The sequence below is a fragment of the Danio aesculapii genome, chromosome 21 (genome assembly GCF_903798145.1).
Source record: "Danio aesculapii chromosome 21, fDanAes4.1, whole genome shotgun sequence".
Classification (NCBI taxonomy): Eukaryota; Metazoa; Chordata; class Actinopteri; order Cypriniformes; family Danionidae; genus Danio; species Danio aesculapii.
In genome coordinates this window covers 2,349,144-2,366,643 of record NC_079455.1, presented here as the reverse complement: position 1 = coordinate 2,366,643, position 17,500 = coordinate 2,349,144, and the positions used below count along the sequence as shown (strand labels likewise).

The 17,500-nt window shown below is 36.9% G+C and overlaps 1 protein-coding gene across 3 annotated transcripts in view; it reads right to left on the bottom strand.

The window, feature by feature from the left end:
- The window catches only part of camk2a (calcium/calmodulin-dependent protein kinase II alpha), a 71,594-nt gene that overhangs the window by 10,434 nt on the left and 43,660 nt on the right, over positions 1-17,500 (bottom strand). Inside the window, exons 9-15 of one of the 3 annotated variants that reach the window (XM_056446555.1) lie at positions 17,394-17,488; positions 17,171-17,293; positions 13,416-13,499; positions 11,984-12,026; positions 7,346-7,386; positions 1,743-1,775; positions 1,419-1,467 (exon numbers count right to left, since the gene is read on the bottom strand). In XM_056446555.1, coding sequence (XP_056302530.1) covers positions 1,419-1,467; positions 1,743-1,775; positions 7,346-7,386; positions 11,984-12,026; positions 13,416-13,499; positions 17,171-17,293; positions 17,394-17,488 — 468 coding nt within the window. Of the gene's footprint in view, positions 1-1,418; positions 1,468-1,742; positions 1,776-7,333; positions 7,387-11,983; positions 12,027-13,415; positions 13,500-17,170; positions 17,294-17,393; positions 17,489-17,500 lie in introns of all 3 variants that reach the window. The other 2 variants (XM_056446556.1, XM_056446557.1) reach the window with 2 other exon arrangements.

Below are 17,500 nucleotides of genomic sequence, written 5' to 3'. Positions count from 1 at the left end.
CTGTACACAGCAGATCTCACAACTCGACCTACAATTAGAGGGATACAAAGTTAGCGTTAGTTCTACTATAAAAGATCTGGGTGTCATATTAGACAGCAATTTAACTTTTAAAAATCATATTTCCCATGTCACAAAAACTGCTTTCTTTCATCTGAGAAATATAGCTAAGTTACGAAGTATGCTATCCATCTCAGATGCAGAAAAGCTAGTCCATGCTTTTATGACTTCTAGGCTGGACTACTGTAATGCTCTGTTTGCTGGCTGCCCAGCATCCTCTATTAACAAACTTCAATTAGTACAAAATGCAGCTGCCAGAGTTCTAACCAGGTCTAGAAAATTTGATCACATCACCCCAATTTTATCCTCCTTACACTGGCTGCCTGTTAAGTTTCGTATTGAATTTAAAATATTGCTTCTTACATATAAAGCTCTAAATAATCTAGCTCCTGTTTATCTAACCAATCTTCTGTCTCGCTACAATCCAACTCGCTCTTTAAGATCTCAAAACTCAGGGCTTCTGGTAGTACCTAGAATAGCAAAGTCGAGTAAAGGAGGTCGAGCCTTCTCATTTATAGCTCCTAAACTCTGGAATAGCCTTCCTGATAACGTCTGAGGCTCAGACACACTCTCCCAATTCAAAACTAGACTAAAGACCTATCTGTTCAGTAAAGCATACACTTAGTGCACCACTTAGGGGGCTTCCACACAGGTTATGCATCTTGCTGATATACACTATGAACAGCAGCTACGCTAATTATTTTCTTTATTCTCCATTTCCACCTGGGGATACTCTTCCCGAGGCCCTCAGACTATGCAGAGTCACTGATTCGATCCAAGACCAACGACGAGATGATCCCAAGGTTTCCATATCCTGGACCTGGCCGAATCCTGAACAACTACTGCGATGGTCATGGAAGAGTGGAGAACATGAGACTGTTTCCTATGACGCTCCAGAGACAGACGAGTCTTCGCTGAGGCCAGCTTCCAGCCTCCGCTACTGAGACTGCAGCTCTGCACGTGACGTTTGGCCAGCGGAGAAATTAAAATGATCCTGCCCAACTGAGCCTGGTTTCTCTCAAGGTTTTTTTTCTTCACTTCCGCCTTTAGTGAAGTTTTTTTTCCCTCTCCGCTGTCGCCACTGGCTTGCATGGTTCAGGATCTGTAGAGCTGCGCATCGTTGGATTTGCTCTTCAATATTTGGACTCTCAGTAGTGATTATTAAACCACACTGAACTGAGCTAAACTGAACTGAACTTAAACACTACAAACTGAGCTACACTGTTCCTATTTACTGTGACCTTTTATGTGAAGCTGCTTTGACACAATCTACATTGTATAAGCGCTATACAAATAAAGGTGAATTGAATTGAATTGAATTGAATTGAATAGATAGATAGACAGATAAACAGATATCTCACCTCTAGTATCCTCATCTTCAATTGTGGTGTTGGTGCTCTCTGATGATTCCTATAAAGGAGATTGAGAATCAAGGGTTTATTGTTCATTTCTGATTCAGGATCAGTTGATGCATGAGTTCAGCAGCTGCTCTCTGTGCGCCTTTAATAAAGAGAGAGTTAAATAACCAGAAACAGCACACAACACACGTGCGCATCGACATTACAGATGCGATGAAACACCAAAAACAGCAGAAAGAAAGTCCAGCTCCACGGCAGCTCCATGTTTTACTCATAGTTAAAGGGTTGCCAGATTGTCAACACGATGGAGTCCCGTTTCTCACTCACCATCAGCTGGGTGCGGGAACTGGACTTGCTTTTCTGGAAGAGAAATGAGCACAGGTTAGACAGAAACACACACAGAGGGAGACGAAGGGAAGAGTCGACATTCAAAGAAACATTTTTTACTGTAATGTACTGTATATCAGAGTGAGACTGCTTCTCGAACAAGAACAACTGTATGCCTGGACTTGATGTTGGATCATAGATCACTATTGACCACCAGCATCGCGCTCAAAAAAAGTGTTTCGATAATTTTCCTATTAAAGCTTGACTCTTCTGTATACATTGTGAATTAAAATCGATGGAAAATTAAAGGTTTCTATGCTGATAAGGCAAGGAATCATACTGATATTACGCAGCCATGTTACCTAGTTATCTAGCTGGGGACTATTTTCAGGTGCTGTGTAATATTGTACTGCTGCAGTCATGGTACTGCAGCAATGTTCCTTGATTACTACGCCTGTACAAGAGTTTAGTTCCTAGAGCAGGGATTCTCAACCAGTGGGCCTCAGCAATCCTGCATTAGATAGATAACTCTCAATATTATACTATAATTTTTGTATTTCATTATTAATATGCTATATTCTCCTGTTCTCTGAGTAATTACTGCAAAAACAGCCTCATGATTGCGTCTGCGACTAGTACCCGTAAGTCTGTTCATTCACAAACTATGCTGGTGAAAGTGAAAGTCTCTCTTTGGGTATTTTTGTGTGAACTACTTAATATATCCGCATAGTTGTCCAAATCAATGTCCTGTGAGTGTTTTATAATGGACTTGTGCCCATACAGGAGGATCTAGCGAGGCTCAATGCTGTTTCTGCCATAGAATGTAAAATAAACTTGCGTATGAGCTTCAGACGCACACTCTGGAGCTGTTTACTGTTCCTGTCAGCGATCTCCCGATAATATCCAGCTGCAAACTCAACCGCCATCAGATCGACGCGTTTCAACAGATTTAAGGTGTTTTACTGTATTTTATATTTGTCTGTAAATTCTGTACAGTAGATATTCAGTCAGGCCAGTTTAAAGCAGAGGATGGTCTTTTGCAATCTCCTTGTTGACCTGTGGCCCAATCCCAGTTCTATTTTTGTACCCCTACCCCTTCCCCTTGGCCCTCAAAACCGAGGGTGAAGGGCTTCAAAATTTACCCCTAAGAATTGGTACAGCACTACAGCACCTGCATACGTCATGGCGATCTCTTGCTTCATATGAGATCAGACTGTGGTTTGTCATTACTACAAATTTTTACAACAAACAAACACGTTTTAATATATTCATAACCGCTAACTTTCGCGATCTATAATCCATAATCATAACTCCTGTATGGCAGCCCCACAACATTCTGACACTCGATGACACTGGAATACCCTGTCAGAAAAGTCTAGTGGCTGGGAATGAGCTTTTTACAGTGTCTGCTATACTGTTAATGTTGTTTTTGGTGATTTTACATACATGAATAGACTGATTTCACGCGGCCGCCATTTTTATAAGCGAAATTAAGGCTGCGGTGGGAAGAAACCCGGAGATATCGTTGGGAGTTGCATAGGACTGCTGTGTACTTGGCTGTATATCTTATCAGCGAAGAGAAAGTGACACCAAATGTATAATTTCACCGCCTTCCGAGTGATCCGAAGGTCCGTTCTGAATGAATGGTGAAAATATAAAGGGATATCAGAGCTCATTCTCAGCTAAGTTAAGGGAAATGGCACTAGTTAGCTAACGTTTTCTTTCCCAAACACACGTTTTAGATGCCATTTATCAAACTTGAGTTAATGAACTGATTCTTTCACTATATTAGACATGTCACGATACTGAATTTAAAGAAAAAACGTCAATTTCCCGCTAACATTTAAGGCACTGTTGATGGCTTTCTTAAAGCAGCGCTGATTTGCCATTGTGTTCACGTGCTCAATTGAAATGCTTGTGATTGGCCGAGAAGGTCATCAGTTTACCCTCTGCTGTTTACCGAGCACAAACCGGCACAAACACAGACGAGTGATTTGCGTGATGACTCGACTGATCTCCACGGCTGCTTCGCGCTCCAGTCTCCATGTATGTGTGTTTGCACTGGGTGAAGAGCGGTAAACTGAGTGCAAACACAGATACACTGAGACTGGAGCGCGATGCAGCTGTGAACAGTCGAGTCTTCCACGCTCAGCGGTGCTTCGGTGTTAGCCGGTTTTAAAACTTCAGTATCGGGACAACACTATTACAGACAACACGAGAGTGTGCTACAGAGGACTGCAGTGTTTTATCGCTCACCAGGTTACATAGACTGAAGCAGGAAAGCGTCCCCATGGTGTTTAACTGGTGCCATGAACTGAAGCCTAGGAGGACACTTGAGCATATTACTCTTAAAGTGATGTTGTTTGATGCCAAATTGCTTTTAATTGTTTAAATTAAACTTAACTGAATAATATTAAAGTGATGTTTACACCATTTCTGCATTTAGAAATCTCTGCAACAGCTGGAGGTTTGTAGTCCACAGCATGTTGTTGCAATGTTTACAGTGCTGTTCCTATACTTCCAGGTTTCTTCCCACCGCAGCCTCGCTTTGGTTCTTTAAAATGGCGGCCGCGTGAAATAAGCGTATATGGCCACTGTGTGAATGCACAGTACTGTTACGATCATATTGCCACATTAGATCATTATGATAACATGATATATACCTTCAGTGATCTCCTGAAGATAAATACCAAAAAATAGCACAACTGGATTAACAACAGCAGTCGCCATCCTCTGATCTCATATGAAGCAAGAGATGGGGATGACATCTGATGACGTGTGCAGGCACTGTAGTGCTGTCCTAATTTGTAGGGGTACATTTTGAAGCCCTTCCCCTTAACCCTCGGTTGAAAGGGCCAAGGGGAAGGGGTAGGCATAGGGGTACACAAATAAAATTGGGATTGGGCCTTAGTGTAGTTTAGGTAAGACGTCTTTGGGCGTTTTTTTCATATTTTTGTATATTAGACTACATTAGAGGGGATTGATAGTAGTAAGACTGCTTTGGTTTTGATTGTTTCTTTGCTTTAGCGCCACCCATAGGCAGTCTTTCTAATTTATGTTTTGTTTTGGTTGTTGATTGTAAATAGCTCACTCACTGCTTCGCTAATCACCGCCTGTTTTAATGATTTGTACAGCAATTGTCTTGTTTGTGGATGTTACTAAGTGTACAATTGTCTTTGAGTGTTTGTTTGAACCAGATCCTTGGTTAAGTGTGCAACCCCACTCCCCTAGTCTGCCCAGGGGTTGTAACAACTGTACATTACTTCTGTTAAGCGACAAGACTTTTGTCTGAGCACAGTCAGGCCTTACTCTCCTAATTAAATAATTAAAAATCAAGCCATAATCATATTTAATTGTGGTAAAATAAGTGTAATCTAGAGGCCGTTGCCTTTCATATAAGTCACTTCTGATACCAAATGATCAACTAGAAGTTAATATATGCTGTTGTCTTGGATAGGCGACAAGACATTTGTCAGGTAGCGTAGACTACATTTTTTAATAGCCATGTAGTAAATTCACATGTAATACCTACTCGAGTATTAGCCGATTTCAGACACAGCCTATTAAGAGTTCTATTAAGATACACCTCAAATATTTCACCGTCATAACGGTTAGTGTGCTTTTATTAGTTTAACTTCTAGCAACATTAAAAAAAGATGCACTTCATAAAAACGATACCCTGCAGAATTGACAAAACAACATATTTTAATTCAGTATCAATCAAAGTCTCCATCCACAGAGGCGCAATAAGCATTAAATATTCATTGACCCTAGAATTGAGTATATGGATTGAATATGAAGTATCAGAGTCAGGTTTTTCTACCACAGGTTTGACATGCTAGTTTACCTTCGCAACAGAATGAAGTCCATAGTGGATGCATGGTGCTGAGAGACAACAGACAGACCAGTGTCACATACAGTAGAGGACAGGACTTACTGTACATATGATACGACACAAACAGCAAAAGTGTGTGTGTGCAGCTTTAGTCTGTGTGTGTGTGTGAGAGCATGTGTGTGTTTTTTGAATGATCTCAAGACTCACAAACACTGAAAAATATGGTGATTTGTTGGCAAGTGAAGCGAACTGTTGTCTATATAATATAATATAATATAATATAATATAATATAATATAATATAATATAATATAATATAATATAATATAATATAATATAAAATAAAATAATATAATATAATATAATATAATATAATATAATGTAATATAATATAATATAATATAATATAATATAAAATAATTTAATATAATATAATATAATATAAAATAATATAATATAATATAATATAATATAATATAATATAATATAATATAATATAATATAATATAATATAATATAAAATAATATAATATAATATAATATAATATAATATAATATAATGTAATATAATATAAAATGATTTATTATAATATAATATAATATAATATAATATAATATATAATATAATATATAATATAATATAATATAATATAATATAATATAATATAATATATAATATAATATAATATAATATAATATAATATAATATAATATAAAATAATATAATATAATATAATATAAAATAATATAATATAATATAATATAATATAATATAATATAATATAATATAATATAATATAATATAAATAATATAATATAATATAATATAATATAATATAATATAATATAATATAATATAATATAATATAATATAATATAATATAATATAATATAATATAAATAATATAATATAATATAATATAATATAATATAAATAATATAATATAATATAATATAAAAAAATATAATATAATATAATATAATATAATATAATATAATATAATATAATATAAAATAATATAATATAATATAATATAATATAATATAATATAAAATAATATAATATAATATAATATAATATAAAATAATATAATATAATATAATATAATATAATATAATATAAAATAATATAATATAATATAATATAATATAAAATAATATAATATAATATAAAATAATATAATATAATATAATATAATATAATATAATATAATATAATATAAAATAATATAATATAATATAATATAATATAATATAATATAATATAATATAAAATAATATAATATAATATAATATAATATAATATAAAATAATATAATATAATATAAAATAATATAATATAATATAATATAATATAATATAATATAATATAATATAATATAATAATATATAATATAATAAAATATAATAAAATATAATATAATATAATATAATATAATATAATATATAATATAATATAATATAATATAATATAATATAATATAATATATAATATAATATAATATAAAATAATATAATATATAATATAATATAATATAATATAATATAATATAATATAATATAATATAATATAATATAATATAAAATAATATAATATAAAATAATATAATATAATATAATATAATATAATATAATATAATATAATATAACCCGACAATACAGAAATTCTCCAGTGTGTAAATCACAGGTGTAACATCCAGACAGTGCAGTATATACTTTCACATATCAAGAGTATTAAGAATCAAAATTATGAATACCTGATTTCCTACCTTCACACCATCCGTCTTCTTGCTGACGCCACTCTTTCCTCCTGCATGCAAGACACAAATAAAGAGTGAAATGGCAATAAAAAAGGGCACAAAAGCCCAGAACAGCATAGTGAGGGGCATAGCGGTGGTCTGCGCTCCACTTTGGCTCCGGTTTGGCTCTGGAGATCTGTTGACTCTCTAAAATAGATGCTGGGAGTTTCCAGCATACATAATCACACACTCCTACACTCCAGGAACTGTTCATGACGGCTCAGAACACACAAACAATCAGGGAAAATCAACTGTTTGAGGAAAAAAATAAGATACGTCTGAGAATAATGACAAAAAGAGCACTGAATAATTAGCACAAAAATGGCTTAAAGGGATAGTTCACGCAAAAATTAATTAAAGTATAGTTTTCATGATGGTTTAGAACATGTAAACAATCAAGAACGGTTAGAAAAAAAACAGTTTGAGGAACAAAAATATATATCTGACAATAACAATGTCTCAATGTCACTCATGAATTAGTACTAATCAGACTTAAAGGGATAGTTCACCCAAAAATTTATCTTTGCTTACTATTTACTCTCTCTCAAAACCGACCATTAAATTTAATTGAAAAAATTAACCCAGCGATGGGTTTGTTCATATTGACCCAACATTGGAGTCATAATCACAAGCGATCTAACATTTGCTGATTGCTGGAGAACTACAATTCTGCCACTAAACCCAACTACAACTCCCAGAAATCAATTCACCTGTACCGCATGTCTTTGGACTGTGAGGGAAACCGGAGCACCCGGAGGAAACCCACGCGAACGCAGGGAGAACATGCAAACTCCACACAGAAACGCCAACTGACCCAGCCGAGGCTCGAACCAGCGACCTATTTCGGTTCTTCAAAATAGTAACGCACCAACAATGCGCCTTAACACACCTCCTTTAAAGACAAGTCCAAAAAATTGCGCAAATGGATTTGCCTTTTAAACAACGTGGTGCAAAACATGAAAATTACTGTTGCACTGGTCTGAAAAGAGCAACAAATCACGCCAAAAACGTCTTGCACCTTATTGTGCCAGGGTGTATGGTAGGGCCATAATTATTATATAATATAGTATATATTTTCTCTCTAATTCTTTCTATTTTTCCAACACATTTCTAATCATAATAGTTTTAATAACTCATCTCTAATCACTGATTTATTTTATCTTTGCCATGATGACAACACATAATATTTGATTAGATATTTTTCAAGACACTAGTATTCAGCTTAAATTGACATTTAAAGGCTTAAATAGGTTAATTAGGGTAAAGTTAGGGTAATTAGGCAAGTCATTGTATAACAGTGGTTTGTTCTGTAGACAATTGAAAACAATTATTGCTTAAGGGGGCTAATAATATTGAGCTTAAAATGGCTTTAAAAAATATTTTTCTTTTCATTTCTTCCATTTTTTTTATCTCGTTTCATGCTTTCACAACTAAATGAACAGTCAATTTAACTGGTTGTATTAGTTATTGTATTACATTACAACATCGATGCTGTAAAAGCAACTGTATGAAATCGAGAATAGTCAAAAAAACCTTTCACCAGAAGTTTATCGCTAGGGGAGAAATCACTAGCTGTGCATATAGCCCTTTCCCAAATTCCATCCTGTTTATGGGGCTGTGTTTTCATATTTAACAATTGCTCTCCTCGTGGGAGTGTCAGGCGGGTCTGTGAAAGGTCAGCGGCTTCTGATCTAAAATAGCCTTTCTCCACCTGTTCAAGTTTAACAGCCGTAGCGTTTACACGGACCGTTCTATCACTCCCAAACACTCTTGATCATTCATCACGTTCTGGCTATTTTTACCCGGCGCTCATTCTCCGCTCACTACTTAAGATAATGTCCAGCAGGAAACACGCCGGCTTCGGTTTGAGATTTTACAGAGTCTCTCGCTCTCTTTCTATCCAGCCATTACTGAATGTGACTGTTTGGATTGTGATATAGAAATCTGATATATGGCAATATATGCAAATAGCATAGAGTTGAAGTTAAAATGATTCGCCCTCCCAAATGATGTTTAACAGAGCAAGGAATTTTTCACAGTATTTCCTGTAAGATTATCATCTGGAGAAAGTCTTATTTGTTTTATTTTGGCTAGAATAAAAGCTGTTTAATTTGTTTAAAGCATTTTAACCCTTGTTCACTGTTCAGATTGACTACCCCTTTGTTATATCCGGGATGAAAACATCCATTGAATTAAACAACCCAGGCTCATTCTGAAAATGTAGTCCCGCGGACGTTTCTGGAGACCGTGAATTATGTAGCCGAAGGAATGTATGGCTGCATTTCATTTTTTTTAAGCGAACGCCGTTCCTTTTAGCACTTACCGGCTGACCGCTTACCTTCGTGTGGAGGGCTTTCCCGCCACAACCAGTTTGTCCGGTTAGCTCGTCCTGTACGTCGGTGGGCTTGAGCTGACCACGATGACGACCGGGTTCGAGTCCGGGGAAGAGCGGTTCCAGAAATCAGGAAACGTGGTTAAAAAAAATCAGACGAGGGCTTTTCTTTTTCTTGACGGCTTTTGTAAATTGTTGGTTGGGTTTAGGAAAGTAAGCGGGTGGGCGCGTCAATCGGTAAAATTGGTTGGGTTCAGGGAAGGAGGAGGATCAGCTTCAGAATCATTCAGCCAGTCGGACAGCCGTTCGACAGCGGCCTCTGGTGGGATCACGCTAGAACAGCGCGGGCGCGAACGGTACTCGCGAGAGACATTTGAGAAGCGAAAAACTTATTTCTCCCAGTACGTATTTCGCGGTCTCCAGAAACGTCCGCGGGACTACGTTTTCAGAATCATTCAACTAGTCGGACAGATGGTTGTTTGACAGCGGCCTCTGGTGGGTTCACGTATGAACAGCGCTGCCGCGAACGTTACTCGCGAGAGACATTTGAGAAGCGAAAAACGTTTTTTTTCTCAGGACGTATTTCGCAGTCTCCAGAAACGTCCGCGGGACTACGTTTTCAGAATCATTCAGCCAGTCGGACAGACAGTCGTTCGACAGCGGCTTCTGGTGGGTTCACGCAAAAACAGCGCGGGCGCGAACGGTACTCGCGAGAGACATTTGAATAGCGAAAAACGTATTTCTCCCAGGACGTATTTCGCGGTCTCCAGAAACGTCCGCGGGACTACGTTTTCAGAATCATTCAACCAGTCGGACAGTCGTTCGACAGTGGCCTCTGGTGGGTTCACGCAAGAACATCGCGGGCGCGAACGGTACTCGCGAGAGACATTTGAGAAGCGAAAAACTTATTTCTCCCAGGACGTATTTCGCGGTCTCCAGAAACGTCCGCGGGACTATGTTTTCAGAATCATTCAGCCAATCGGAAAGACGGTCACTCGACAGCGGCCTCTGGTGGGTTCACGCAAGAACAGCGTGGGCGCGAACAGTACTCGCGAGAGACATTTGAGAAGCAAAAAACGTGTTTCTCCCAGGATGTATTTCGCGGTCTCCAGAAACGTCCGCGGGACTACGTTTTCAGAATCATTCAACCAGTCGGACAGTCGTTCGACAGTGGCCTCTGGTGGGTTCACGCAAGAACATCGCGGGCGCGAACGGTACTCGCGAGAGACATTTGAGAAGCGAAAAACTTATTTCTCCCAGGACGTATTTCGCGGTCTCCAGAAACGTCCGCGGGACTATGTTTTCAGAATCATTCAGCCAATCGGAAAGACGGTCACTCGACAGCGGCCTCTGGTGGGTTCACGCAAGAACAGCGTGGGCGCGAACAGTACTCGCGAGAGACATTTGAGAAGCAAAAAACGTGTTTCTCCCAGGATGTATTTCGCGGTCTCCAGAAACGTCCGCGGGACTACGTTTTCAGAATGAGCCTGGGTGTGAATTACAGTGCTGTAAAAATGCATCAGATTTATATTTTTCTTTTCATTTTTTTGCAGAAATCTATTAATCAACCTCAGTCCTGATCAAAACCACTGAATTGTTTAGAAAATTACAAGATTTTAACTCTTTAATTGGCAAATTTACAAATGATGTCACTGATTTGGTGAAAAAAACACACAAAAATGCGCATTTTCAATATAAAAAGTAATTGTGGACTGGATTTTTACCATTTTTATCTCATTCTTGGACACAATAAATAACAACATTGGCTTTGATGCATTGTTAGATCAATTTTTTTTCTCCCTAATTTACTGTTGGTGGCTGTTTTTGCCCCATTGACTTCCATTATAACCACATTTGAAGTCTTTGTTTTTGTTTACTCCATGTAGTTCTGAGAGCTGAGATGCATATTTTGATTTTCTCAGACACATCAAGGTAAGTGCACAAAGTTCACTCGCACACTCACACACACACACTTTAATTTGCTGTTATACTCCATGTAAAATCCAGAAACTAAGCTTTTTTTTTTTTTTTGCACAGGCCTATCTAAAGGGTTAATGGTGCCTAGTGGATGCTGTACACTAGAGACCCTCATGATTGTGAAGCACTTTGGGTGTATGGCCATACATGATAAATGCGCTATATAAATACACATTACATTACATAACATTTGTATAAACGTATGTCACACTGTCAATCCAGTCAGGTCCAGTGCATGATAATCTGTGGATGCATTGAAACAGAAACAAACGGAAACAGAAAGAGAATATTAGAGTCACCTGAGAAGTTTCTGGTGGCCAGCATGGTGGTGAGGATAGCACCCTGAAAGCAAACACACAACATCTTTTAGAGCAATGTTATCATTCTGGAGGAGTTTACTGCATTTCAGTCAGGATGAGCTCTGATTATTGAACTACTGACTATGTTTGTAAAAAGTTTGGTCACACTTTGTATAATTCACACCATTATCAAACCATCAACTTCAACTTTTATCTTAATAAACTACTAATTAGCTGCTTATTAATAGTTAATAATGTAGTGTTTGGGTTTTGGGTAGGATTAGGGATGTAAAATAAGATTATACTTCATAAGTGCTAATAAAGAGTTAATACTGTATCTTAATAATAAGCATGCAATAAGCTAGTAGTAAATAGTGTGAGTTGTTACTTAAAGTGCTACCAAAGGTTTGACACATACTCACGGCCACTTTATTAGGTACACCTGTCCAACTGCCTGTTAACGCAAATTTCTAATCAGCCAATCACATGGCAGCAACTCAGTGCATTTACAGTAGGCATGTAGACATGGTCAAGATGATCTGCTGTAGTTCAAAGCGAGCATCAGAATGGGGAAGAAAGGGGATTTAAGTGACTTTGAACGTGGCATGGTTATTGGTGCCAGACGGGCTGCTCTGAGTATTTCAGAAACTGCTGATCTACTGGGATTTTTATGCACAACCATCTCTAGGATTTACAGAGAATGGTCAGACAAAGAGGAAATATCCAGTGAGCGGCAGTTCTGGGGGTGCAAACGCCTTGTTGATGCCAGAGGTCAGAGGAGAATGGCCAGACTGGTTCCAGCTGATAGAAAGGCAACAGTAACTCAAATAACCACTCGATACAACCGAGGTCTGCAGAAGAGCATCTCTGAACACACAACACGTCCAACCTTGAGGCGGATGGGCTACAGCAGCAGAAGACCACAGCGGGTGCCTCTCCGATCAGCCTACCTGAGTATTGTTGCTGACCATGTCCGACCCTTTATGACCACAGTGTACTCATCTTCTGATGGCTACGTCCAGCAGGATAACACACCATGTCATAAAGCGTGGATCATCTCAGACTGGTTTCTTGAACTTGACAATGAGTTCACTGTACTCAAATGGCCTCCGCAGTCACCAATCCAATAGAGCAACTTTGGGATGTGGTGGAACGGGAGATTCACATCATGGATGTGCAGCCGACAAATCTGCAGCAACTGTGTGATGCAATCATGTTAATATGGAGCAAAATATCAGAGGAATATTTCCAGTATCTTGTTGAATCTATGACATGATGGAATAAGGCAGTTCTGAAGGGAAAAGTGGGTTCAACCCGGTAGTAAGGTGTACCTAATAAAGTGGCCGGTGAATGTGTAATGGGTGTCATAAAGAATAAACACTAATTTAAATGGCAATTGTAATTTAAATCTCCCAGACTTAAATTAACTTACCTTAAGCTTTCTTCTAGCGTTGAACTTCTTCAAACATTCGACAGTCTCCTGTCTATGCATGCAAGATGCGACAGTGGAGCGATGCTAAAAGCAAAAAGAGGAAAACAAACATGAGTCTGTGTTGCAAATGTTAGTTCTGCAGCTATTTTCAGGACATCTTTATGGAATAAAAATACGTTGCATTGGTATTCCCCTCAGACATTCCTGGTAGTCAAAACGCTAAAACAGTCTATTATCTAAGTATGTCTAGGCCAGGGATGGGCAAACTCGATCCTGGAGGGCCGGTGTCCCTCCATAGTTTTGCTCCCACCATAATCAAACACACCTGCTTGTAGCTTTCTAGTGATCTTGAAGACACTAATTAGAGTGTTCAGGTGTGTTTGATTAGTGTTGGAGCAAAAATATGCAGGGACACCGGCCCTTCAGGATCGAGTTTGCCCATGCCTGGTCTAGGTAGTCAGTGTACAATTCAAAGTCCCGTATGCAGTTAAAGGCAGACTTATTCGGCCTCCTGTGAAATTGTAGTTCCTTTTTAATTATTGTATTTAATTATAATAATTGTAATTAAAGTGCTTTTTTAAAACAGATTTTTAAAATGTAATAGTTTTAATAACTAATTTCTAATAATGAATATCTCTGCCATGATGACAGTACATTATATTTTATTAGTTATTTCACAAGATGCTAGTATTGAGCTTAAAGTGACATTTAAAGGCTTAACTAGGGTTATTAGAAAGCACTGGACAAATTCAAAATCATTGGAAAAAAGGGGTTTGTTTTGAAGTTAATAAAAAAAAAAAATCATTTATAGATAAAGATAAAAACTGCTTTTATTCCCGGTAAATGAAAAGAAATTTTCTCCAGAATAAAAAAAAAAACTAATAAGAAACACCATGAACATTTAGTAGCTCTATTAAATATAAGGAAAAATTGAATAAAAGGAGGGTGAATCTTTTTGCCTTCAACGATGTAGGAGAAAACTAACATTGCAATATATTTTGTTTTACTACAACACATTTATTGTGATATTGAGGTCATAATTAACTCTATAGACCATTTTGAGGGATGTAAACAATCACAAAGGTCCTAACCAGCCTGATCTCACGAGAAAACGTAAGTATTTTACGTTTTGTCAGTTTAGTGGGCGAGTTCAGTCGTACGAAATTGTACGGTTTTAAAAAGGAGGCGTGGCACCTAACCCCACCCCTAAACCCAACCGTCATTGTGGGATGAGCAAATCGTACTAAATTGTATAAAATAGATTGTACGTATTCATACGAATTAGCCACTAAATCAAAAAATTACGAATTGCCGTGAGATTATGTTGTCCTAACATGTTTCCTGATTTACATTTTGAACTTCTATAGCTTCCGAGAATCCAAAAAGCTCCGCATATTGATAAATAATGTTATGACAGCCATTTTAATGTCAAGCTAGGATTAAATTGCCTCTTGCTACAGTTAGGAAATAGTTTAACAACAAGCAGGGAATGTTTATGGGCCAATGACATCACCACATTCTAATAGGAAAGACTTCATAATTTTACATTGTGATAATTGTGTAGTGTGTTTATTATAAAGTATAAAAAACATATCATAAATGATCACAAGCATAAATTAATACAATAAAGCAAATATACAAATGAAATAGACCAGAGGTGGCCAACCCTGCTCCTGGAGATCGACCTTCCTGCAGATTTCAGTTGCAACCCATATCAAACACACCTGCCTGTAATTATCAAGTGCTGTTCAGGTCCTAATTAACTGGTTCAGGTGTGTTTTATCAGGGTAGGAGCTAAACTCTGCAGGAAGGTCGATCTCCAGGAACAGGGTTGAGCACCCCTGAAATAGACAGTGCTTTATAGGCAACAGTATTGAGCTCAAATGTTAAACAACAACGAACTAAGATCAAACCATGGAAAATAACGCTAATAAAACAATAAAATTAATCTTTGTTAAAGCTACACTTTTTATGATTTCTTGTTCCCAAACTCAACTTAAATTTGTAATACAGATTTTTGAGTTGAGTCAAGTCCAGTGCGTGGGTTTAAAGTTGAGTCAACTTAAATAAAGCTATGCTGCAATTTGACTTACAATTTTAAGTCAAGTCAACAATTTTTTACAGCATAATAGAAGTTAAACTTAGCTTGTGTTCTGAACTATTTCTTAGTTAATTATGAGTCAAAACTGCAGATTCTGCAATGTAACTATTGCAAACGGTGTTGTGCAACCCTACTTCAACTCTATAATCAACACAATTTCACGGCAATTTGTAACTTTTTGATTTAGTGGCTAATTCATATGAATTCGTAAGATCTCTTATACAATTTAGCATATTTTGCTCATCCCCCAATGACGGTTGTGTTGAGGGGTGGGGTTATGTGCCACGCCTTCTTTTTAAAATCGTACAATTTCGTACGACTGAACTGATATGAATTCGTATGAATTAGCCACTAAACTGACAAAACTTAAAAAAGTTACGCTTCCTCATGAGATCAGGCTTCTGTAATTAATGTAATTACAAGAGAATACATTAACAGATTTTAAACATGTACACTGCAAAAATGCTGTTCTTACTTTTTTTGTCTTGTTTCTAGTCTAAATATAAAAAAATTCTTAATCAAGATTTTCTTGACAAGTAAAACATATTGTCTTATTTTAAGAAATAATATGCCAAAATTAAGTGAGTTTTTTGTTAAAACAAGCTAAAAAAAATATGCCAATGGGGTAAGAAATATAGGACCCTATCATACACCTGGCGCAATAATACGCAAGACATGTTTTGCATTCTCGTTTTGTTTGTTGCTATTTTCAGACCAATGCAACCCGAATTTTGATAATCTGCACCACGTTAATTAAACAGCAAATCCATTTGCACCACTCTGTGTACGTGTCTATATAGGAGGTGTGTTAAGGTGCATTGTTGGCACGTTGCTATTTTAAAGAACTGAACTCAACATATGCTTTCTGTATGCCATAAAAAGCTAAATTTAGAGCTGAATTTAGAAATAGTTTTGAAGCAAATCTTTGCGCTTAACAAACTAAATTAAATATGTAGGCTAATGAAGTCTTGAGTGAAGTGAGTTTCCACCGTTTCCTCACTCCACCAAAGTAAAGGAGTAAAGAGTAAAAGTAAAGTAAAGAGAAAGTAAAGAGGCCGAATGGAGGAAACTCGTTCTTTATACTCGTGCTGCAGATGCTCTGTTTAACTGTTTTCTCGCTAGTGAATCGTTCAGTTTTTACACTTACAAAGTCTGCCATGTAAATAGCAAATGCACCATGGTGCGACGCAACTGACTCTTAAAGGGAATGGGAGATGAGGCTCTGATTGGTTTAATGAACGTTATGCTCAAAACACACCCAGAACTCATTAAGAGGATAAGCACAACCCTGTGAGACCATGCGCCGGGGCGCAGAGCGTATTTTTCTGTCATTAAAATAGCAAAAGTGGATTCAGACAAGCCCTTAATGCTTTTGCGCCATGTGCTCTAGACTTTGTGCCTAGATGTTTAAAATAGAACCCCGTAATCTTTTTTTTTCTTTTGATATAAGATTACCTTTCTTACCCCATTGGCAGATCATTTAGCTTGTCATTTAGCTTGATTTTGGCACAAACATGACAATATATTTTGCTTGTCTAAAAAATGCTTCTTGATTGGAATTTTTAGATATTTGAACTAGAAACAAGACCAAAACTCTAAGTGAGAACAGCATTTATTGCAGTGTATGTTTTAATGCAGAGATGTAAAGACTCACTGAGATCCAAGGGTGTTTGAGCGCCTCCGCAGCAGTGATGCGTTTGGACGGGTTGATGGTCAGCATCTTATTAATTAGATCTTTCGCCTCAGGAGTGACTGTGTCCCACTCAGGTGAAGGAAACTGTGGGAGCAATACAGAGATCCAAGTATGAATCAGAGAGACTTCTGCCATTAACCACTATATATGTGTGTGCGTGTACATGACAGATGCTTCCACTGACATCATAAGCGCCGGCTTTAATTTGCTGATAGAGTCTGTGTTGGTCTTCGTCCCAAAAGGGTGGATATCCAACCAGCAGAATGTAGAGAATCACACCTGAAGGGGAAA